The sequence below is a fragment of the Sylvia atricapilla genome, chromosome 20 (genome assembly GCF_009819655.1).
Source record: "Sylvia atricapilla isolate bSylAtr1 chromosome 20, bSylAtr1.pri, whole genome shotgun sequence".
Taxonomy (NCBI): domain Eukaryota; kingdom Metazoa; phylum Chordata; class Aves; order Passeriformes; family Sylviidae; genus Sylvia; species Sylvia atricapilla.
In genome coordinates, this window is record NC_089159.1 from 9,346,347 (window position 1) to 9,369,865 (window position 23,519).

The following is a 23,519-nucleotide window of genomic DNA, read 5'->3' on the forward strand; positions in this document are numbered from 1 at the left end:
AAGGTTTTACACTCTGGCAGGGCTCCTTCTCCTGGGCTTCATCTTTTCTTCATTCTTCTTTTTTTCTTTCCCCTCCTGGTTTTCCTAAGTGATACTACTTTACTTCTGTAAACAGTTGGCTTTTTATGTGGGTGTTTAAGGCTCAGCAGGAAAATTTGCAGTGGAAAAGGAGGGGTTTGGTTTGCCCAGAGCTTAAAGCTTGTCTTCAGTATGAATTTTTGAGTGTTTTCTGGATGTTTTGAGAGTTGGGAACCCCTAAGATAAAACAAAAAAATGTATGTTCCACAATGGATGATTAGCTTGAAATAGTATAAAATATTGAGGATTTTATGTTCTGTGTTAACTTATACATTTATATCCCTTTTAAGGATTAAATTACTGAATTGGTCACAAACAGAGATTCTGGAGTTACAAATGGCTGCTGCCTGGTTTTATTTTTTTTAAAAAATCTGTCCTTACAGACACAATTTTGGTGATGATGATCTCTTTTTAACACTCATGATGGTTATGGAGCAGTTCTTGGTTTCCAGGTGGTGAAATAAAATTAATGGAAGACTCCTAATTGGTTTTTGATGGCTTCTCATCAGAACTCATCTCAAAATTTGAGTACAAATTATGATGTACTTGTAGCATTCGTACTCAGGCAGTGCACTATCAAATCTGTGAGCTTGAAAACTGTAAATTGGGCCAAAATTGGGATTTGAGTCAAGGGATGCTTTGTAATTCCTGGCTTCAGGATGGGGAGAGGCAGGCAGAGTCATTAGGCAGCTAAAAACCTGGAGTTTGCAGCTTTCAGTCACTAAAACAGATCATTTGGAGCCTCAGGTTGCTGGGCTGTGTGCTCTGCATGTTGTGAATAATGGTTTTTCATCTCTCAGGAGTAAGAGGCCTTCAGGAATTTTGTTAAATTAAAAACACAGGAATTTTAAATGGGACATAAACCAGAGAAGTGAAACCAGTGGAACTTCAGTAATCTGGGTGATTGTCCTGCACACAAAACATTTTTTACACGTTTTAATGTTCTGGGAGGATCTCTTGGGAGAATGGAGTTGAAGATATTAATAAAAGGAAATTTAGAGATGTGTCTGTGTTGTTAAATTGCAGAAAAGCTTCTCAGGTGGTGAAGCATGAGCACAACTTTGGTTTTTAAATCTTGTTATACTCTTCAGTTGCCCATGAAGCAGAACATGTCAGGCTTAAATTTTATATCAAAACAATACTATGTGCTATATAATGATAGCAATTTTTACATTCTGAAATGCAGATTGCTGTGATTCTGCCTGGGTGTGGCTGTTTTCAGTAAAGCTGCAACAGCATGAAGTAATTTTGGAAAACACAAAATTGCATCACATTTTGGTGGTGCATGTCCTTAGGAGTTTTCCAAGTGCCACACGAACGTGAAAAAATGTTCCAAGCAAGGAGTTCCTCACTTAGGAATGATGTGTTACATGACTCTTCAGAGTTTATAAACTCTTCCCAAGGAATGATGAAGCAGCTAAACTCCAAGCAGTGCCAGCTGCCCGTGGTTGTAATTACATATATTAAATCCTGATACATTGGACATTATCCACAGAATCCCTTTCCTCTCTTTATCTCATGAGCAATCCTTGTGTTGTGTTGAAATAATGTATAAATGTAATATTTGGTGCTCATCCGAAGTGGCAGCTGAGATGTACAAAGTTCAGCAGAAGTGAGAGGATATTTTAGCTGCATATTTCCAGGAAATAATGATTCCAGTGGAACAAGAAGGTAAATTGCTCACGTGGGCAGTGCAGCCTCGAAGGCATCTGGTGAAGACAGAAGGATTAGACATAAAAAGTGTGGAATTCAAAACTCTGCCTCGAAGCCTCTACAATTGTTGTGTCCAAATAAAGCACAAATTCAGTTTTAATAATTCAGCCCTTTGAGCATTTGTAAGTGCATTAAAGTTTAGTCACAGAAGAGGCTGATCTGAGCCCCCTGTGGAAATTCAGGAATTTGGGTGACGTTGTGTCTCGGAGTGGAAGTGAGGCTCAGGGTGGGGAGAATGTGAGAAGAGAATGGAGAGTGAGATCCTGCTGTGCATGGATTGACACTGCCATGCCTGCAGACAGATCTTAGTGGTCCAAAGGGAGTGAGGGATGGATGGCCCAGGAGAGGATTTCTGCAGCTCACAGCACTGCTGAGGTGTGTGCAGCCAGGCTGCAGGAGCAGCAGGAAATCTGCTGCAGCCACTCTGCTTCAGGTGTTCCCTTATCACCTTCCTGCCACCACAGCCCTGGGTGGCTTGGCCAGCTCTGACCTTGCCAGGCTCAGGACTGGTTTTATTTGGCCACTCCCAGTCCTGGCTTAATTTTGGCTTGTCGGGGAAACCACCCTGTGGTGGGGCAGTGACTCACAGGGCTCTGGTGTTCCCCTCTCTGCTGCCAGCCTGGCCCTGGGGATTCCTGCTGCATGCCTTTGAGATTATCAGAGCCCAGCCAGGAGGAGATTTCAGCCCTGATAAAGAAATTTGGGGAAACAGCAGCACGAGCAAGAGAGAAGTGTCTTCACTGGAGGGTTCTAACGTGGAGATTTTGTATTGCTGTTCCTGACTTGTGCCTGTTTCACTAAGCAAAGGCTGTTTGTATGTACCAAAGAGCTGCAAGAGGGTAACACAATTAATAACTGAAGTGTGTTTAGCTGAAATGTGAGGTGATGAGCCTAAAAACCACTGAGATGGAGCCTCAGTACAAGCTGCTGGTTTTACTTCTGATATCTCTGTTTGCCCTGATTCTGGTTAACTTCTCTATTTTATTCTTCTAGGTTATCTACTGTTCATTTGGAGGAATATCCAAAGGGCTGCACTTCAATAACTTGATAGTTGGATTAGTTCTACTCACACGAGGCAGAGAGGAGGAGAAAACAAAATGTAAGTGGTGTGACTTCAAACAGTAACAGTGAGACAGTGGCTTGTGAATGTGAAATATGACCATTTTACAGTGAAGACAGGGGTTTTTGGAAGCATTTTTAGCTGTAGTTTTCGAAATTAGGTGCATTTTTGGTTTCTGTATTCATCAAAATGAAATTATTTGCCAAGTCATCATCAATGTCAGTGTTGGGGTCCCACAAAAAGCCTGATGGTCTCTGTATGTGGGCAGAGCAAGGAGAATGCCATTGATATTAAAAAAAAAAAATCATCTGCCTACTGACTTCTGTTGTTTTGTCTCCTCTGTTAATCTGACTTGATGATACTCATTTTTCTTTTGATTATAATGGTAAAAAAAAAATAAAAAAAAACAAAAAGAAGATCTAGACCTAAACCTTGTGAGCCTACACTGAACTTGGATCAACCTAAGTTTTTAGTCCTTTAGTTGCTGCACAGCCTTTGTTTGACATTCTCAGCCAGTTATAAACTTTAAATTTGAAAAATAGATGTTTGCACATATTTCTGTTTCCTCAGATATTTTCAGCCTGTTCTCTAATGAATCTGGGAGTTATGTTGTCCGTGAGGAGATGGAGAAGATGCTGCATGTGGTTGATGGGAAGGTCCCAGAGTCACTCAAGAAATGCTTCTCTGAGGTTTGTCATGCATTTTTTATCTTGTTGTATTTACAAAAAAAAAAAAAAAAAAAAAAGTCAAGATTACATTAAGTAGCTTCTTTTTCATACTCGTGCACGTCTAGGGACAAACTGACCTTGTTTCAATGGGCTAAAAGCTCATGGTTTTGTGTTGTGGTATTACATGGAATTTCTATTGATGGGAACAGTGTTTGGTGTATAAATGCAGGCATTCTCTGTGCTCCTGAAAAAGAGATCATTTCCCAATGGTAACCATGTCATCAGGTAAATTTAAATACTAATATTGCTGCTGGGAACTTAGTCATTAGTGTGAACATTTTATTGCAAGCAGGGAAGAAATCTAGAACACAAAGCTGAGAAGAAAACAAATCTGCAGCCTGGATTTAAAAAAAGCAGTGGTGGCTTCAAAATAATGGTTTTGTATCATTGTTCCTGCCAGGAGCTACAACATTTAATTATGCTCGAGGTTGTTTGAGAGATGTAATCTTTATGGAGCTTGCTGAAGTCCTCCTCCAAAGCAGGACATTGGTGCTTTGCTATATTCATAGATGATTCTTGGACTCCAGGGATCCTGCTGAATTTTCAGGTTTTTTTTACTTGGTTTGTTACCAGAGATTAAGACCAGGAAAATGGAGACATCATTGTACATTCCTCTGGCAAAAGAATTGACCAGATTGACTGGAAGCTTTATTTGTGGCTATCAGGTTACTTCATTACTTGAGATTTTATTGTTCTGTGTTGGAGATAACTCTGGCTGTGGGCACTGCCTGAGCCAGGCTCTGATCTGGCCCTGGTGTCCTGTTGGCTTGGGAGGCAGTGATTGCATTCCTGAGCCCTGCCTGGGATCATAAATCCTGAGTGCACTGCAGCCCAGCTTCTGGAGCTGCCCCACGGTGCCATTTCCTATTTCTAATTTCCCATCAGTGGGGTGTGATGAATTGCACCCTACAAGTTAATTGCACACTGTCCAAGAAATCCAGAAATACTTTATGAAGCCTTGCAGGAAGATGAGTATCAATCTGGGCTTCAGAGCGTTTTCCTGTTCAAGAAAATGCTGCATATTGATTTTTCTTTTAAAATGAAAATAGTGTAATAACCCACTCAGCAGGATTTACTGGGCTCTTAATCATCCACGGTCATTGCTGGAGAGTGAGAAAGTTGAATGCTCCTGCTGTGGGCCTTCCTGCCTGCCTTCTGGAGGATGGGTTTGATTTCAGGAATGATGTTTATAGGTACTTCTGTTCATCAGAATTATTGCATGTACTCAGCTAGAGATAGAAGCTTTAGAATATTTTTGACTTTTACTTTTGTTTCTGAAATGCAGGAAAAAACCCAGTAATAACTGCATTGCTCAAGTTCTGTCATAGTTCAGCTGTCATCATTGCTTGCTTCAAATGCTTTCTTCCTCCTGTCCAAAGTTTTTCTGCCCCTCTTCATTGTCCTTCCAGGGAAAACTGGAGTTTTAATGACCCAGCTTTTGCTGCTTTTACAAAGAGCAGTGCAAAAAGTAGAACAGGGGTGAGAAAATGTTGTTTTCTCTTGATCCCGACTGTTGGAGAAATGAAAGAATAAGAAATCAAAGTGAGGATGGGGAGACCCTGGCACAGAGGAGCTGTGGCTGCCCCTAAATCCCTGGCAGTGTCCAAAACCAGGCTGGACAGGGCTTGGAGCAGCCTGGGACAGTGGAAGGTGTCCCTGCCCATGGCAGGGGTGACACTGGATGGGTTTTAATGTCCCTTCCAACCCAAACCAGTCTGGGATTTGTTGGATGAAAATATAAAACTCTTTATAGTCTAGAAGAAGAGGCATAAAAAGAATGAGTATCTGGAACTGAAACAATCCCCTGCAATGGGAATAGGAAGCAAATGTTTCAGCAGTGCTGGTGATGAACCATTGGAGCAGCCTGGCAAAGGGAATACAGTGAATTTTCAATTTTCTGCACTTGGCAGTTGCAGATAGTCCGTGGCCAAATGCAAATTGTTGGATTCTGTAGAGATGTAATTCAGTGAAGTTTAATGGTCTGTGATATGAGGGGAGTTTAAATAATCAATGACTTGAAACCTCTTCCACTTTGCAGACCCCGTTTATTTCCCCTGGAGATGAGAATCTCCGTATAATGAGTTTGTCTACTGATAATGGGTTTGCTTTTATTTGAGGTAGTTTTGTAGGTCCTGGAGAAATTAGTCTGCTGATCCCTATGCTTTCATGGCCACAGCTTGGCAAGGATTCAAATAAATGGTTTAAACAGCCCTGAAATTCTGTGAATGTGTAGTTTTTATGTATTCCTGATCAGGGAGCTCCAGGAGCCAGAGTGAGCAGATCCTGGGAATGTCATGGTCACATTTATACTCCAGTGTGGGTTTTGGTCACTAGAGGCTAAAAAGTCCCCATGTTCCTGTAGTAATTAATCACAGCATTAGTTATTCCCAAATCTGATTCCTCTGTTGTTTGTATACCTGCACAGATAGAACAGAATGTTTATGATTTTATAGCACCTGGTTTTTTTGGTGCAGCAGAGCTGGTATCTATAATAATACATTTAAATTCATCAAAATAACCTCTGCTGTTTTGAATTGCAAGTAACCATTTTTCTTTTCATCCCTTTCACCTGATGTTCAGGGTAAATGAGTTTCCAAAGGCCACATTGAGTAGGTGGCTGAAATGCAGAGAGAACTGAAAGTTAATTTCCCTCCCATTGCTGTTTCAAAAGGAAAAGGAAAAACAGGCATGGCTCCAAGCAGAAAAATTACATTAGCACTTATTTTTTTTTTTTTCCAGGAGATTGTCCCAATTTTTTGTTCATACAGCTGGATGGGTTCCTGTTTACTGGCAGCAGTGAGAAAAACAGCTCCCATTTTTCTGGTTTTTCTTGCAGGGTGAGAAGGTGAACTATGAGAAGTTCAGGGTTTGGCTGCTGCACAACAAAGACGCTTTCACCTTCTCGCGGTGGCTGCTCTCGGGAGGGGTGTACGTGACCCTCACTGATGACAGTGACACCCCAACCTTCTACCAGACCCTGGCTGGAGTCACACACTGTGAGTAAAGGTGCTCCTCGTGCTGCACATCTTCACAAAACCTGCCAGAGGTCACGGGCAGCACAGTGGTTGTGCCTTGAGTCTCCCTGCTCCGCTGCGTTCGGTTCAGCGAGAGAAATTCCTCCTCTGAGCTCCTTCCTTCTCTGCTTTCTGTGCTCTAAAATGTCCTGTACAAGGACACTGGGTTGTTGTTTTTAAGAGATAATAATGCTGAGGCTACAACAGTCCTAGAGAAGTTTGCTACCAAGGAAGCTTAAAAAAAAAAAGAGTATCTTCTGAAGTGGCTGGCTGGTAATACTGGGTTTATTTTTGGTCTTTACAGTGGGTTGTAAAACTACTGAGAGAGTTGAGAAAATAATATTTGTTTCAAAAATAAGTGTTGCCTCTTAATTTGCTTCTCCAGTAAAATAAATAATATTCCTGGCATGTGGTAGAATTGACTAAAGAGAAGCACGCACAGGAATTGTTTCCAGAGCAGAAGTGCTTCCTTATGTCTATGTGAATGTAAAAGAAGGAACAGCTGGTTTTGAAATTAAATCTAAAAACAAAAGGCTGATAAAGAACACTTGATGTAGCAGCGTAATGCAAGCATCTATTCTGTCCCTGAGGATCCCTGGGAGGAGGAGGTGTCGGGGGTTTGAGCAGTCTGGTTGTGTTTCATGTTGTCTCCTGGATTTTCCTCCCTGGTGTCAGTGTGGCTTTGAATCCTCTCGTGGGTGAGTTACTTGAATAAAGCAACACACCCTTCTTATCCTCTTGGTTTGAAATAAGGGCACTCAAAACTCCTCTCTGACCATCTGAAATGAAAATGCATGATGAAGTTAGGAGTTTATGAACAGGTAATTTATTTGCATTACATGAAAGGCAGCAGGAGACATTGAGGTTACAGAAAACCACTGAATATTCTGAGGTCTCATAGACAAGGCAGAGAAAGAGGAATGTGAAAAACAACCCCAACCCTCTGAGTGTTCTGGAGTTTAGCTCTGGGAAAGCTCTTCACCTGTATCAAACTGAGATCTGCTCCTTTTTTATGCTTTGAAATTGAAACTTCCAGAACAGTTTTTACTGCTTTTCGCAATAAGTTTTATTTATGCTGAATCTGAAGAATTAAAAAAAAAGAATTTAAATTTAACAGCTACTGTTTTAATAGATTTTATTTCATATTTATTGTGGTTCTCACTTCTGGTTTTGATATCCCTGTCACTGGTACTATCATGTCAGAGCTGGGGTTGAGCTTTTCAGTGAATTCCAGAAATTCATGGAGGTGATGTGGTTACAGTCCACACAACTGGAAGGTTCATGTGACAATTATGTTTGGACCTCTAGATGAAATTAAATTTTACTGAATTCCCTTGTGAGTTACAGCAGTGTAGGAATCTCATCCAACAGATGCAAAACCAAGGAATGTAAGTGCTCGAGCACTTGGAGGTAATTTCAGCCTAATCAGGTCACTCCAAGGAGTAAGAAATTCAATACAGAAGTATTTTTAACACAGCTGAATATGTAAAACACTGAGAGCTATTGAAGGCTTGTTAATATAGTTAATATTAAGTATCTTAATATTAATATATTATTGTATTATTATTATATTGATAGTGATATTTAAATATTTTTTCCTGGGAGAATGGTTGTTTTGGAGGGACCAGGAAGTGAGATGATGTTTGGTAAACTGAGGCAAACATAATCCAGAGAAAGAGGGAAAGGTTTCCACTTTCTTCTCTTGTAAAATGCCAGGTAATTTGTGCCACTCACTGGTGAGTGCAGTTGGGGATTTCTCAGTCCTGCTGCACCTCCTGGCACAAACCTCCCCAGCCTTACCTCACACTCTGCTTCCCATGCAGCTCCTTGGACAATATGTCAGGGCCAGAAAAAAATGGCAGTGATAAAAATAGGGGAAGTTATTCCCTTTGATTTAAAAACAGCCCCCGTTTCACTGCAAAGCATCAGTGACTCCATTTAAATTTGCTTAATGAGCCAGGCTATCAGGGAAACAAAGGAATACTAATTTTTTCCTTTGTAAATAACATTTGTTTTGGTGTGCAGATGACTTTAATTACATTTCTCAACACATAATTAGGAATGAAATTTTAAAGTTACGGGAAGTTGCACACACTTGCTGCTTTTAATCAAATTTTGTTCCGTTTCACTTAAATCAGAAATGTGAATAATTTTATTTGAAAGCTGCCAAAATAACTGGCCTTTGTTCCTAAAAAGCATTTCAAGGATATGAATTTATCTTACACCTGAGGAGTGACCAAGTAGCAGTAGTTTGGATTTTCTCAGTTCTGTAATATGATCATGTGCATTTAAATTTATTTAGTATGTCTGTATTTCTGAACCATCACATTGAACAGCACTTTGGTGGAGCCTGTAAATCCCACATTTCTGTCACAGTGACTCAGGGAACACCTCATTGATTTCCTTCATTTAGCTGCAAATGGTTTTTTTTCTGCTGCAGCATAGGTACTGGTTGCCTTTTTTATGTGTCATTTTGGTGTGACTCAGTGTCATGTAATGGGGCTGAGATACTCAGGTTTTCAGCCCTTTTTCCAAAGGGAAGATAATTCTGTTCATCAGGTGGCTGGTTTTTGAACTGACAGAATGTTTAATTTGTACTTCTTTGTCACCCAGTTCTTGTGTCACCCAGTTCTGATTAAATAACATCCAAATCCCCCTTTGAATGGAGGAGACTCCTGCGCTGTCAGAAAAATCCATCCTCTTCTTTCTGGAGGTGCAGTTACGACTGCAATCAGTGCAAATAATTCTACTTTAGAATATCCATTCCTCACTCATTTAGTGCCAGCAATGAGGGCAGCCCTGGATGAGGATGAGCAGGGTGGTGGAAATGGGAGAGGCACTTTTGGAGCCAGCACAAAACCAGGAATGAGTTGGGATTTTCAGCTCCGTGGGAGGACCAAGATGGGAAAGAGCACTGTGAGGGGATCCCTTGGCTGGGTGTTAATTCACATTCTGGAGCTGGGGCACCCACTCTGGGATGTGTGGAAGCCTCTAGAAGCCACTCCTGATTTTGGATTTTTAGATTTTGGCTTTTAAGAGCTGGTTTCATTGTGTGCTGCCTTTCCCAAGTGTGAACACTTGTGCTGTGAGAGGAGCTGTGCTGTTGTCACCTCCCTGGTCCCACCTTTGAGGCACTGACAGTCCATATTCTGCTGGATGAACACTGCCTGCTCGTGTCTCACACACACAAGGATCTCTCTTAGCCCAGGTTTTAACATCCCCTTCCCCTTGTGTTTGTTTTTAATCAGGAAAAACACAAAGATGAAAGTCTGCCAGTAGCCCAGGCCAATAAGTAAAAGCCTCGGTGTCACTTAATCTGTATTTTGCCACTTGTTATCCTCTTAGTTCCAGGCTATTTTATGTCTTGCAAAGCAGCTCTGAGTCCCAGAGTCTTCTGGGGGTTAATTTGCAAGCCACAAAGGAGAGTTTTTTAGTGAGGAGCTGTGTTTGGTGGCAGTGTTTGCCATGAAGAGCCTTCCCTGGCAGCAGGACTGGGGGTCTGCCTGCAGCACACCATGGTGACCAGGAGAACCATCCAAGGGCTGGTAAAATGTTGGGAATATGGTATGTTTCTGCTGCTGTGAGCCAGAGAGGATTGTGCCCATAGGTGGGTAAATATGGAACTTTTGCCGTCTCTTGGAATACTTGGTGAATTCTGGTCGTATAAAGAATTGTAAGCAGCAGTGGCTGAAATGAAAAGGGGCTTTTAAATTTGGGTTCTAAGGCAGAAGATTATTCATGGCTTGGTATCTGTGGGATATTTTGTGGGAATGGCATTAAAATGTAACATGGGGGCTTAGTGTTTATCACTGCCATGCACCTGCCTATTGATCCACGTTCTAAATTAACTCATTTTTAGTAGTTTTACAGATGCTGTTTTGATTGAAAACGTTTATTTGTTCTTCCTTTACAAGAAGATGACTGTGCTTCAGTAGTACTTAGCATCCCTCTGATTATATTGGTCTAATTCTTAGAGAATTGAACCAAAAGAAGTATTCATAATTTTTTACAGACCAGAAAGTATTTTTGTATTTCTAATGGGCAAGTGATGAGGGAGACATAAATCAGTATGTGGTAGTAAACTGCTTAAATTTCTCAGGTGCATCATGTCCATGTGACCTCAAATAACCATATCATGTCTTTAATTACCAAAATGAATAATTATTTGGCCTAGAAAGCCTGTGTGTCCTGAGGTTTTGGCCTCTATTGTGTGTATAAAATACATCTTTTTAAGTAATCTGAATGAAAGCCCAATTTACACTTTGATGTGATTTGAAGAGACATTAGGGAGAAAAAGTATATATTTTGAAAAGATAAAATCTTTTATCTGTACAAAACCTCAGTGGAATCTGGTGTTTTGTCATGCCCATTGGTATGTTTGGGTGTTAAGTGTAGTGTGCCTTTCCCATGCTTCATTTAACTTCAGTAACAAATATGATTATGTGTGTAATCATCAATTGCCAGGGATTCCTTTTAGTTTGCACTCATGGAGGAATAGATGGTGCACTGCATATCTCGAGACTGATTTACAAGATTATGTGCAAAAAAATCACTCTGGAGAAATCAAATTATGCAACAGCTGCTGCTCAGCTGCAGTTAAACTTCCTGTGCTGCAATCCAATAAATCCTGCTCCCTTTTATTCGCTGCAACTGGTGCACTGGGCTACAATTTGTTATAACTGAACCAGAAATACTCTTTTGTCACATTTTTGCTCGTGCTTAACCTGATTTGTGTAAGGCTAATCAGTGCTAAGAATGTTATTTACTACTTGGTTTTACTTTCTCAAGTGCTTGGCTCTGGTGCAGAAAGTCAGAGCACTGGGGCAGGAATAAAAATGTAACACTTGTGCTAACACTTATCAGCTGTTCTTTTCAAGGTGATTATTTGAAATTCTCTGTCTTTAAGGGACCATTATGTCAGTCCACCCACTGTGAACAGAAGCACGAGGTGTTTTCTGATAACCTTTCTTTTTTGAGATGAAATAATGAAACAATGGAGTTACCACTGTAGCAATGTCTGTGAAGTAAAATAAAAAAAAAAAAATCTGAATGCAACTAACTTCTACTACAGGTATTTGAGAGAGGTCCTCTATCAAAATATAACATTCTTTCAGTTCTTAATTACTAAGGACAAATATTGCACCTGCCAGAGAAAAGGGTTCTGCGAATTGACTCTTCAGTGAGGACAATTTGAGCTTCCTGCTGCCTTTTGAATATTCTCAGTCTTGCATCACTTGAAGAATGAAGTGCAGCTCACACATTTGTTATTCTTCCTACTTACAGAGGTGGATTAAAAGGAAGCAAAGTGATTTACATGGTCATGCACAAGAGAACATAAATAAGCCTATTTTGTTTGCCAAGGAGAGCAGTAAGGTGGAAGTGGAATTCCTGTAAATGGCAGCACAGCCTCCCCTCTGCCATTGTTTGGGAAGGGGAAACTCCTCACATCTGATGTTTCTGTGTGCTGATCTTTAAAGAAATACCTCCTCTATGCCTTTTTCTTGATTTCTGCTAGAATAATATTCCTTTATAAATTAGGATTGCTGCTTCCTCCCGTATTTGGGGACAGACTTTCAGTAGGGGCTGTGGTGACAGGATATGGGGTAATGGCTTTAAACTAAGAGTTTAAATGAGGGAGAAAGGTTTTGGGATGAGCTGGGCTATTCCTCATCCCTGGAAACATTCCAGGTCAGGTTGGACACTGTGGAAGGTGTCCATGGAGGAGATTGGGATGACCTTTAAAGGTCCTTTCCAACCCAAATAACTTTGTGATTACACCCCAGCCAAGAGACAGGGGATGGTAAAACCAATCAGGGGATTGATCCATCCGGGAAGGAGGGGGAGAGGAGAAAGGAAATGAGTTTTTCTTCTGGATCAGCTCCTGTGTCCCTGTGTGAACGCCCAGGGGCTGGGAATGATGCCCTGAGGAGCTGGGGAGGCAGGGCTGGGCTGGTCACCTCTGTGCCTGCTCTGAAGGCACACGGGAAAGGAACATTTGTCACTGGTGGCTAAAAACACCTTACAGGAAAATGCAAAGCCCTTCCACTCCTCCAACTCCAGATACTTTATTCAGACTTTTCCACTCTTCCTGCTGCCGAGGGTAAGGACTCGTGTAAGTTTTTGGTGCATCATCTGATGCTCCTGCTGGGTGGTTACAACTGCTTCATGCTCATTGCAGCTTACCTAAGTTACTATTTAAAGTAAATTACTGCCCCTAATGACAGAAATGGGGAAAAGAAATCAATAAGATTTCAATTTGACACAACTTTTTAGGCGAAGCCCTTCTTGTTCTTAAGCCTTACAGGATTATTATTGTTTCTGTGGACTAAACCAGGCCAAATAGCTCAAGTTAAACCTATTAGAAAAGTGGCGTGGATTTAGAGGCTCAGAACCATCTGGGAATGAGATCACACGTAGTGGTTCTTAATATAGACAGCTTTGTCATTACAGATCTATTTGAGAACCAATTAATTGGCACTGACCTAAAGCACTGTTGTGACACACTTGCATATGTAAAAAGGTTGAAAGTATTGTTGGGAAGAAATTTAATCTTGTTTTAGAGATATATATATATTTAATTTCAAGGATAAAGTATAAAGAGAGCATTTGTATAGAATGTTTTGAAGGAACAGAAAAGTTTTTCCTTTGGCTGTTTTCATCTATCCTTGCTTAGCACCTTGTTTGATTTCTTGGGTTTGGGGTTTTTTTTCCCTTTTTAAATTGCTTCTTAAGTTCCTCTGCATTGTAGGTTTGAGTAACCACTCCTCTGTGTTTACTGTAAGTGAAATAATTATAAATAATTCTATCGGCTAAATAATAAAGTGAAACAAACTGTTTTATATTTGGGAAAAAAAATAATGCTGAGATAAAACATTTAAATGCCACATTAAAATTTAGCCTTATTAACTTAGCTGTATAAATAATTAATTATTAATATTACTGTATAAAAAACCTAAAAAATTTTAAATAGGAGTTTTTTTAAGGGCAACCAAGTACTACATAATTCTTTTCCATAAAAGATCTGGATTTGGTGCTTTTAAATGCTACTTCATGCCTTTTTTTAGGATTTGAATACTGAATACCTTGGGAAAACACTGCAGATATAATCTGCCTGTTGAAATCACCAAAAAGAAACAGGTGAAAAACGAAGAGGCTCTGACAGTGGGAAAAGTGAATTTCTGTGAATTCTGTGTTTTCACATTTCAGTGTGAAGACGCAGAATTTCAGTGAATTTCTGTGTTTCTACACCCCTCTGATGATGTGATTGATGGTGAACTCCTCGATGGTGAATAGGTAGGAGGATTCTGTGGCCAAAGAAGGTAATTTTGGTTTATTTTTTTGGTTGATTCTGCAGTGGAAGAATCCGACATCATCGACCTGGAGAAGCGCTACTGGCTGCTGAAAGCTCAATCCAGGACTGGCCGCTTTGATTTGGAGACATTTGCCCCCTTGGTGTCCCCCCCAATCCATCAATCCCTGAGTGAAGGTATGAGATCAGTGAGGAGCCTCTGCTCACTTACAGTGGGATGCCTTTTCAAAGTGTCTGCTCTGAAATGGCCTTTGAGCTCGATCAGAAATGATTCCCTGAGTTCTGGAAAACAGAGAGCTCTCATTGTTGGGAAATCTGGAATGCTGGAGGAGGTGTTGCATTCTTATCAGCTGGCAGCAAATGTATCAGATTTCGTGTAGAAGTTGCCCTATAGTTGCTTAAATTTTTTTTTTCTTAAGATTCTGTGAAGACAAAACAAACTGTTGGCCCCGGATGAGAGAAAATTGAGCATTTTTAAACTGCCAAATGGGAGTTTCAGCTGTGAAATGACAGCTCAGTGTGCAAGTCAGCTGTTGTACCACACAGCCAATGAAACACTCCTCCCTAACAGTGCAAAGGAAGGAAGATTTTATTCAGGAGACTCAGTCAGGAGATTGGTGGGTTGTTATTTCTCCTGACAAACAAACTGGTCTGTCCAGTTGAGGCCACTCTGGTAATAACTGGAGGTTGCAGTTGTCCCATTGCCATTTGCTGCATGGCACGAGGGCATTCAGGGACATTCCACTTGCACTCCAGTTCTGGGCTGCAGTCCTGGAGTGACAATTCTTTTATTACCAAAAGGTTGGCTTTGCTGATAAGTGGCAGCAGTAAGTAACAAATGGGAAAGTCATAAAAATCACAATTTATGTCCAGTTCTGCAGAGATGTATGCCCCCACATCCTTTTGTTTCTAAGTGTGTTTTATCTACTTAGTGATTTAAACTTCCCCACAGCTGCCGTGGGGAAAACTTGAATGGTTTCTGGTCATTCTTTGCCTTCTGTAGAGGCACTGTTGCTTAAAAAAAAATAAATTATGGGATAAATAATGCTGAATGATTTGAGCTCTTAAATGCTTTGAAGGCTGATAGCTACAGCTCTTAAGGGCTGGATTTGCAGTGGAATTCCGTGATTTCCATAGGAATTTCTGGCCGTGCTGGTTCTGCTCTAAATCAGTCATTACAAGGAGGGTGTGAGCACCAGGCAGAACTGTTCAGAATTCTTGGTTCCTTCCCCACCCCTGGCTGGATCAGCCATCCAGGAGACACCTCACCCACCTCTAAATGGCCTTAGCAGTGCTTAATTACCTTTATCACACTTGATGAGAATAAATGACCCAGTGTTTGTACTTCTCCTTGCCCCTGAACCCCTGGTGGAGGTGCTGGGTGCCTCTCTCAGGTGCTGTAACAGGAGATGCTTTTGTGGTTTGCAGGTTTGTTTAATGCTTTTGACGAAAACCGAGACAATCACATAGATTTTAAAGAAATTTCCTGTGGGCTCTCAGCATGTTGCAGGGGACCCTTGGCAGAGAGACAGAAGTGTAAGTATGCAAAATTTAACTGTTAAGTTGGGAGGAGTTTTTTTCTGTTTGAACAATGAGGTTTAGTTGTTCTCACCTTTTTGAGATTGTTTTCCCACTGAACAAGTCTGTGAAAGGTGACTTTAGGAGTTATAAAAAAAAAACAGAGGAATTTTAAATCTCACGGTTTTCTTTTCTAAAGGATGATTAAACCTAATTCCATGTATTTTACAGCTGATCAGTAGTTCCATGTAAATTATCTAACTGGGGAAAAACTACATTTCAGAAGTTATTTTTGCAGTGTTTCTGCATTTTGAGGCAGAAGTGTGTATCTCAATATAGAAAGTGCAAACACTTAGCTACTCATTATCTATAATAGAAAACAAATGTCCTATTTGATTGTCTTGTGGTAAATAGCATGTTGTGGCTTTTCACTGCCCAGCTCCCAGCTGCCTCCCTGCAAGGTTCCTGTGTTTTGAAACAACTTTTTGTTCCCTTCTTCTCCAAAACCACATTGTTACAACTTCCAAGCTGGTAATTCCCTGGAAATTTCTGAATGCACATCTGTCCCCTGCTACTTCCCATCAGCAAACACAGCAGAGGATTGCAGGGATCTGGATTTGAGTTTATTAAACACAGCTGCTCCATTTCCTCACCTCCACACGTGCATCCCCCAGAACTGTCAGCACTAAAACCAGCTGCTGGGGGCTCTGCAGGCTCAGGGGCTGCAAGGAATAAAGAAAAAAAAAATTAAAAAAAGAGATTTATGGAGTGGTTCTAACAGCAAAGTCATTCCCTTTTCCCTCAGTTTGCTTCAAGGTGTTTGACGTGGACAGGGATGGGGTCTTGTCTCGCACCGAGCTCAAGGACATGGTGGTGGCACTTCTAGAGGTGTGGAAGGACAACAGGACAGACAAAATCCCTGTGAGTTGATTTCCTTCTGTCTGCTGAGCCATCCTGCCAGAGGAGGAATGTGCATCTTGTTGGGGTGGGGCTCAGTGAGGTGCTCCCTCAGCTGGGGACATGTGGCTGTCCCTTGCCTCCCACAGCTGTCACCTGCCCCAGGCACAAGGTTTGCTTAGAATGTGTTCCTGAGCTGCCCAAAGCTCACTGCTTTGTCTGTAATTCGTGTTATTTCACATAAAGACAGCTACAAAACCACAGCTTTTTGTCTGGGAGCCCTTGGTTGGAATTACTGAGAGTTTCCAGTCTCTCTTAGAGTTTTATTTTTATTCTGAGCACGTCCTGCTGGGAGACTTTAACTCTGTTTTCTAATCCTTTTGTTGAAGGAGTTGGACATGAGTTTGTCTGAAATCGTGGAAGATATTTTACATGTGCATGATAACACAAAGGTAGGAATTTGCTGTTCTTTCCTTGTCATTTTTATAGCCCTGTATCTTCAGTTTATTTATAAGGAAGTGCTTTCTTTCGAGCAGAGATGTGTCAATAAAAGAATCATTTTCAAGAAATGTCAGTTTTCCATTAAAACTTACCACGTTGTTCTGTGGAAGAAAGAGCATGTTTGAATTCTATAAGCCATTTTAATACTTGAAGCTAAACTCAAAATGCATAACCAGATGAAATTAATTGGAAGCCTTGCACGGTTTGCAAGGCTCTGCTGTGCATAACTAACACCAGTTTTAAATCTAATGCCTGACTTCTGTGCTGGGGAAACTGTTCTTTGTTTCCTGTTAAAATTGATCTTAAAAGAGAGAGTGCAGAAGTTTATCTTCTATTTTATGCTGTGTCAAGACGCATTATCCTCCTGTGGAAGCATCTGTCATGACACAACAGAAAAATCTTGGTGGTTTATGTCGTGCTTTAAATGGAGCTGGGTGTAAATCTGTAATTATCTGTGAGTCTCCTCTTTGCTCTTTGGAAGTTGGAAATTTGGAGATGTCCACAAAAAATATTGTGGAAGGTGCTTCCATTATTTCATCCTCTGCTTCACTAATTGGAAAGAGTGTCTGGAAATAATAAATAATTTATGAAAAACTATGAAGAATGTCTAGAAATGCTTAATTATATGTTTGACTAGTTGTCTTGCCTGCTTCTGCTCCAACAAAGTGGTGGGCAAATACTTCATTGTAGTTCTTTAATTGCCAAACCTGTGGAAATTGTAGCTTCTCTCTGCTTTATCCTTTGAGGTTTTTATTGTTTGGCTTCTTGGGAAAAAGGGTTGTTTATAAGCAAGTGTGCAGCAGTCCTGATTCCACAAAGAGTTAAAAAAGAAGACTTCAGTCTTGAGAATATTTTTATAGTTGCATCATCAGTGTAGTGCTGGAAAGAGCTGATGGTGCAGTAATTACATCAATTATTTAACCTCTTTTCGTGTGTTAGCTTTGACCTGGGTGAACTCTGGAGAAAATGGTCTGTAAGGAGAGGCAGAGTAACTGCCAGTGCTGGAAAATTGCCTCTGGATTATATTGCCAGATATTAAAAAAAAAATTGAAATTAAAAAAAAAAATCAGCTTGATCCCTTCTCTGGCTGGAAGATCCCTCTGACATGGTCAGGGTTCCACCAGTGGCACTTGGCAGGTGATGAGGAATTAATGAGGTTTGTGTTGTTAGGTGAGATCACAAGGCCTTGGTGCCCCAAACTGGTTTTTGCCAGCCCTCAGAGGAGGGTGGGTGTGGAGTGGCTGCAGGTGATGGACACTGGGTGTGAGTGCTGGAGAGGTCCCACACTGGGCTCTGGTCACCCTCTCAGAGCTCTTCAGTTCTTCAAGTTGCCTGTGTTATGCTAAAACTGGATTTTTTTTCTTTCCCTGGATCAAATTTTATTTAAGTAGTGGTAGATGCTAATTTTTATCAATCCCCTGGGGATTTATGCCTTTTATGAGACAGGTAATGAGCATTTTATCAGAACCAGGTTCATCTTTTGATGGTTTTTTCCTTCCCCTTCCCTTCTCTCCCCTTCCAGCTCGGACACCTCACTCTGGAGGACTACCAGATATGGAGTGTGAAGAGTTCTCTTGCCAATGAATTTTTAAATCTGCTTTTTCAGGTATGTTTAGGGGAAATCTAAAGTTGTAATTTACAGTAATTAACTGCTGAGCTTTCTGCATGGCCACGAAGTGCAGCATCAGCATTTGTGTGCACAGGAGGGGATGTGGCTTTGCAGCTCTGGGCTGCCTTGGCAGGATGATTCTCTCTTTGATTTGTTCCTTGCAGTGCATGGAGATGCCCAAAAGCCTCATCTGTTCAAGAGAACCTGGTGCACTGTGCAGAAAATGAAATTTCGAGTGTATCAGCAATTACATTTTCCATTAGACAAAAGCTGTGTTTGAAATTATTTTTGTGGCAAATCTTTGCCAAGAAAGTAAGCCAAGGAATGAGAAAAAAAATCTCTGATTCTTTCCCTTTATGTTTTACAACCAGTTTCCCTTTACACTTTCTCTAAAGGCCCTCTAAGGTACCTCTCATTGCTTCCTTAATGAAGCAGTCCTGGAAAGCTGGGATATCCTATCACTGTTCACTTGCAGAAGCTGAGGATTAAGTGTGTGCTGAATTGAGATTTAATTGAGCTTGAATTGGATTTTTCTAAATCCTTGAAATCCATATTTTAGCTCTGGCTCGCTTTGTGCAGAAAATAACCCTCAAAGAGTGTTTTCATCCACTGCAGTTTGTTCTTTACCTGGTTTCCTTTGAGGCTGAGACTTGGAGTTTAAATTATTATAATAATAATAATAATCCTAACTGGCCTGTGACTACTTTATAAACTGCATTTTGAGTGATGCTTTCCCAGGAGCTTCAGGGTGACTGAGTGAGAGTATCCTGAGGCCACCAGCCACACCACAGCTGGAAAGTTCCTCAAATTCATTTTATCTCCAATTACATCATGTTTGCTGAAGTTGCAACCGTCTTCCAGAAGGGCTGACTTTATTTTTGGCCTGTCTGGCATCAAATATCCCCTCATAACTAAATATTGATGAACTAACAAATATCCCTGCAGTCGTGACAAAGAGTGAGTGAAGATGTAATAAATCTGTCTTAATGCTGATTACACATCACCACTGTTGCACATTGCTCACTGGAAGTCTCATTTACAATGGTTTTTTTTCTCTTGGCATAGCTGCTGTGTTTTCATTTTAGATTTTAATTTTAATGTGGTTTTTTTTTTAAATAACTTTATCACATAAAGCACAGGGCAGAGTCTGCCATTGATTTATCGGGGCATTTATTTGAGGTGTCATTTACCTCATCTGCAGAGAGAAAAGCCAGATCCTCTGAGTGGAAAGCTTGTCAACAAATGGGTTTGTTTGCAGAGGGCTTGGTTTATCTGAAGAATCTCATTTTAGCTCAATGCCACACAAATTTCAAAAAGAAACACCAGACCCAGCTGTGTTGTGTGTGCTGGAAAATCTGTTGCTTCCCCCTGGCTAATGGCCTTTGTTTCATTCCAAATGTGATATGGTCTCTCCCCCTGTAATATAAATTTAAATAAGACATCTTAGCAGTGATTAGAAATCTCCAGCTGAGATACAAATTGATAAAAGGGACAGAAGGAGAGAAGGTTGTAACTCATGGGGTGAGCAGCAAAACCATCTGGGAGAGTGGAGGAGCTTTACTGGGACAGGAGTGAAACAGGAGCCACCTGACACTGGTTTGTACTGGGAATAAAACCCCACCCAGGCCAGGAGACGGGGCCTTTTCTTTCTGGGTTCAGCTCAAAACTAAATTTAAAACAAGAGAAATTAAAATATCAGCATTTAGAGAATGATCTGCACTTGGCAGAGTGGTTTTGGCCATTGTTTGTGTTGGTTGTTCTGCTCTGAAATTCTCCCTCAGCCTCTCCAGTGCTTGTTTCCTTTTCAGTCTTATCTAGAACCATTAATTCCCAGCTTTTTCCCTTTCCAACTTATCTAGAACCACTCATTCTCAGCTTTTCCCCTTTCAGTCCCACATAGAGCCACTCATTCCCAACTTTTTCCCTCTCAGTTCTTTTTAACTTTTGGTTCATCCTCTCCCAACCACCTGCCCTCTCCCAGTTCCTCATTCCTCTCTCCAGCACACCCAGACATCCTGATTTGTGCATCTGATCTGTCACAGCCAGAAAATAATGCCAACTGCTTGTCTCTTCACCTTAATATTTGTGTGACCTTTGACATTCTTGGTGCTTTTATCTGAACAGTCAGAACAAACTGGGAATCTCACAGCTCAAAAGACTTTATTTTTATTAGGGATTTATTCAATTTTCAGTAATCTTGCTCTATTATTAAATGCTGAAAAGTCTCATCTGAGTTGTTTGTTGGCTTTTTTTTTTTTGGCCTGTTAATGGGGATTTCTTTTTTTCTTTCTTTCTCCAGGTGTGTCACATAGTTTTGGGACTGAGACCTGCCACCCCAGAGGAGGAAGGACAGATTATCAGGTGTGTGCTTTGCTCAGGAGCTTCAATACTTTTCACATCCACCTTTTAGCGTTTTCAAAAGACCAGAGAATTCCCTGTTTGAGCTAAAAATTCCCATTTTCTCTCTGTGCAGAGGCTGGTTGGAAAGAGAGAGCAGGTATGGCCTCCAGCCTGGGCACAACTGGTTTCTCATTGCTATGCCCTGGTGGCACCAGTGGAAAGAATATGTCAAATATGTAAGTAGAATAATAATAATAATAATAATAATCTATACTGAATAAGTGATTTCTTGTCTTTCTGAATGTGTTGGTGGAAAAAAAAAAAACCAGTGTGGAGGAAATGACTGCAGAACCAATAATGCTCAGAATTGAGCATCTCCTGTCTCTTGGTGGAAAAGAATTGTTCTGCTGAATCATTGTTATGTGGGGAGCTTGGTGCTGTAATTTCATTAAATTCTCATCTCTTTCATCATTCCTGCATTTTAATAAATTTTTTTAAATAAAAACCATGCTCACAGGAGCATTTCTTTCATGTTTTCTGATCCATTTGATAATAAAGCTGCCCACTTTAGGCTTGACTTGGCTTGGGCCACAAATACACTCTGAATTTTCTGGATGAAGGAGGAAATTGGAATAATTTGCTTTAGAGGCAATGACAAAAAATAGTCTAATACCCAATCAAAGGAGTCCTACTAAAACTTTATAGGTACAGGGTGCTCCTTAATACACTTTAATTGAAATATTTAAGCTAAAGCACCACTGAATTGTACAAAATACAAAATGTTTAATAAATCTAATAAAGTTTAATTGGAGAGAAATATTATTTGCAGGCTAAACAAGTGAAATAAACCTCTCAAAAGAGGTTTTTTATACCTTCATAAGTAATCACAGAAGCACTTGATTTGTTTTATAAAAACAAATAGCTGCAAGTACTCAGAAAATTGCAGTGTGTGCATTAACTAACCTTGTAATGACCATTATTCTTTGTGCACAATGAATTGGCCAAGTGAGGGCTGAAATGCCAGAAATGCCAGGTCATTTGATCCTTACCCTGGTGTGAGTGCTCAGATGTGCACAGGATTTCATCCCTAATCCTTTCCATAATGCACTAGGCCATTACTCACTGCACTTCTCCAGCAGAAATTAAAAAAAAAACACACCAGAATTTCTGTGAAAATGTTTGTAGGTTTGATGAAAAAAAAATGTGGGTTTTTTGTTGCTGTGCTTGCTGTTCTCATTCAACCATATGAACTTCAAGTCTTCAAATATTTGCAGTCTGTCATTACAGCTGTTTAAAAACAGGTGTATTTTTATGTATCTAGGTGGGGAAAACAATTTTGGAATTCTGACTCTTGTTTATTTGTTTTAACAATCAAATAGTGGAATACAGATTTATATATATACATCAATAGCAGAATGGTTTATTTGATTGTTTTAACAGTTTTGGAATTCTGACTCTTGTTTATTTGTTTTAACAATCAAATAGTGGGATACATATTTATATATATATCAATAGCAGAATGGTTTATTTGATTTAACAATTTTGGAATTCTGACTCTTGTTTATTTAACAATCAAATAGTGGGATACATATTTATATATATATCAATAGCAGAATGGTTTATTTGATTTAACAATTTTGGAATTCTGACTCTTGTTTATTTAACAATCAAATAGTGGGATACATATTTATATATATATCAATAGCAGAATGGTTTACCTGATTGTTTTAACAATTCTGGGTGTTTATTTCTGCTTAATTTTTTTGTTGTTGTTGATAAATGTAGAGAGCATTTTTCCTTCAGCAAATCTTGTGACGTGCAAAAGCAGTCACAGAACTGTGACTTTTTGGTGGCTGCTTTGGCTGAGAGGTCTTTGATCTTGGCTGATAATTAACTTTTCTATTTCTCCCCAACTCTAGGATGCAAACCCAGTTGTGATAGAGCCTTCATCTGTCTTGAGTGGAGGTAAGAATCCCCTGGTAGCTGCTGCAGCCAATACCCCAGAGCAGGGAGAAGACAAAATGGGAGGTCTTAATGACTCCAGTGCACCAGAAGAAAAGTTTTCAGATAATATTTCCACTGCCTCAGAAGCCTCAGAGTCCACCAGCAGCAGTAAGCATCTTATTTCCTTGGAGGGTTCATGTAGAACAGCTTTTGGGAAAACTGCCCACTGCATGGACCCCACCCCAGCCTGAGAGATAACACAGCTTGGATTGCAGGATTTGTAGGGGTTTTTTCAGGATTTTTTTTTAGTGTGTGGTGGCTAAACACAAAGTCTGGTTTAACAGCACTTCATCTGTTATGCTGGGATTGATTTCCAGAATTATTTTCAAGGTGTTTTTGGTTTTTTTTTTTTTTTTTTTTTTTTTTTTTTTTTTTTTTTTTTGTGTGTCTTATTGTTGATTTTTCTGAGTGGATTTTTCCCCCCACTTTCACATTAAGTTGTTTTAAGAGGGTTGATGCTATACTCTGCCATGTAATGATGGTAAAAAGAGGGAAGAAACAGCAAAAAAACCATGAGGAAAAGCACAGTTGTGGTTTTACAGGGCATGTGACTTAAATTTGCATGAGTTTGTGCAGATCCTAGGAGTCACTTTGTGAAAGAAGAGGTTTTACTCCAGCTTTTCCATGAGTTCTTTTGAGAATTGGGTATTTTTTTCCTTGTAAGGCATCTGAAGGTTGCATCTGATATTTTAAAATCATAACTTGGATCGAAATTAGATAAAATGCTGTGATTTTTTTTGGAGTATAG

At 40.2% G+C, this 23,519-nt stretch overlaps 1 protein-coding gene across 6 annotated transcripts in view; it reads left to right on the forward strand.

Moving 5' to 3' along the window:
• The window catches only part of USP32 (ubiquitin specific peptidase 32), a 63,388-nt gene that overhangs the window by 21,254 nt on the left and 18,615 nt on the right, over positions 1-23,519 (forward strand). For 5 of the 6 annotated variants that reach the window (XM_066333529.1, XM_066333531.1, XM_066333530.1 and 2 more), the window contains exons 3-13: positions 2,785-2,890; positions 3,422-3,540; positions 6,416-6,575; positions 13,948-14,079; positions 15,331-15,438; positions 16,226-16,341; positions 16,707-16,769; positions 18,341-18,424; positions 20,727-20,788; positions 20,901-21,003; positions 22,687-22,879. In XM_066333529.1, the coding sequence (XP_066189626.1) occupies positions 2,785-2,890; positions 3,422-3,540; positions 6,416-6,575; positions 13,948-14,079; positions 15,331-15,438; positions 16,226-16,341; positions 16,707-16,769; positions 18,341-18,424; positions 20,727-20,788; positions 20,901-21,003; positions 22,687-22,879 (1,246 nt within the window). The remainder of the gene's footprint in view (positions 1-2,784; positions 2,891-3,421; positions 3,541-6,415; positions 6,576-13,947; positions 14,080-15,330; positions 15,439-16,225; positions 16,342-16,706; positions 16,770-18,340; positions 18,425-20,726; positions 20,789-20,900; positions 21,004-22,686; positions 22,880-23,519) is intronic. The other variant, XM_066333534.1, reaches the window with a different exon arrangement.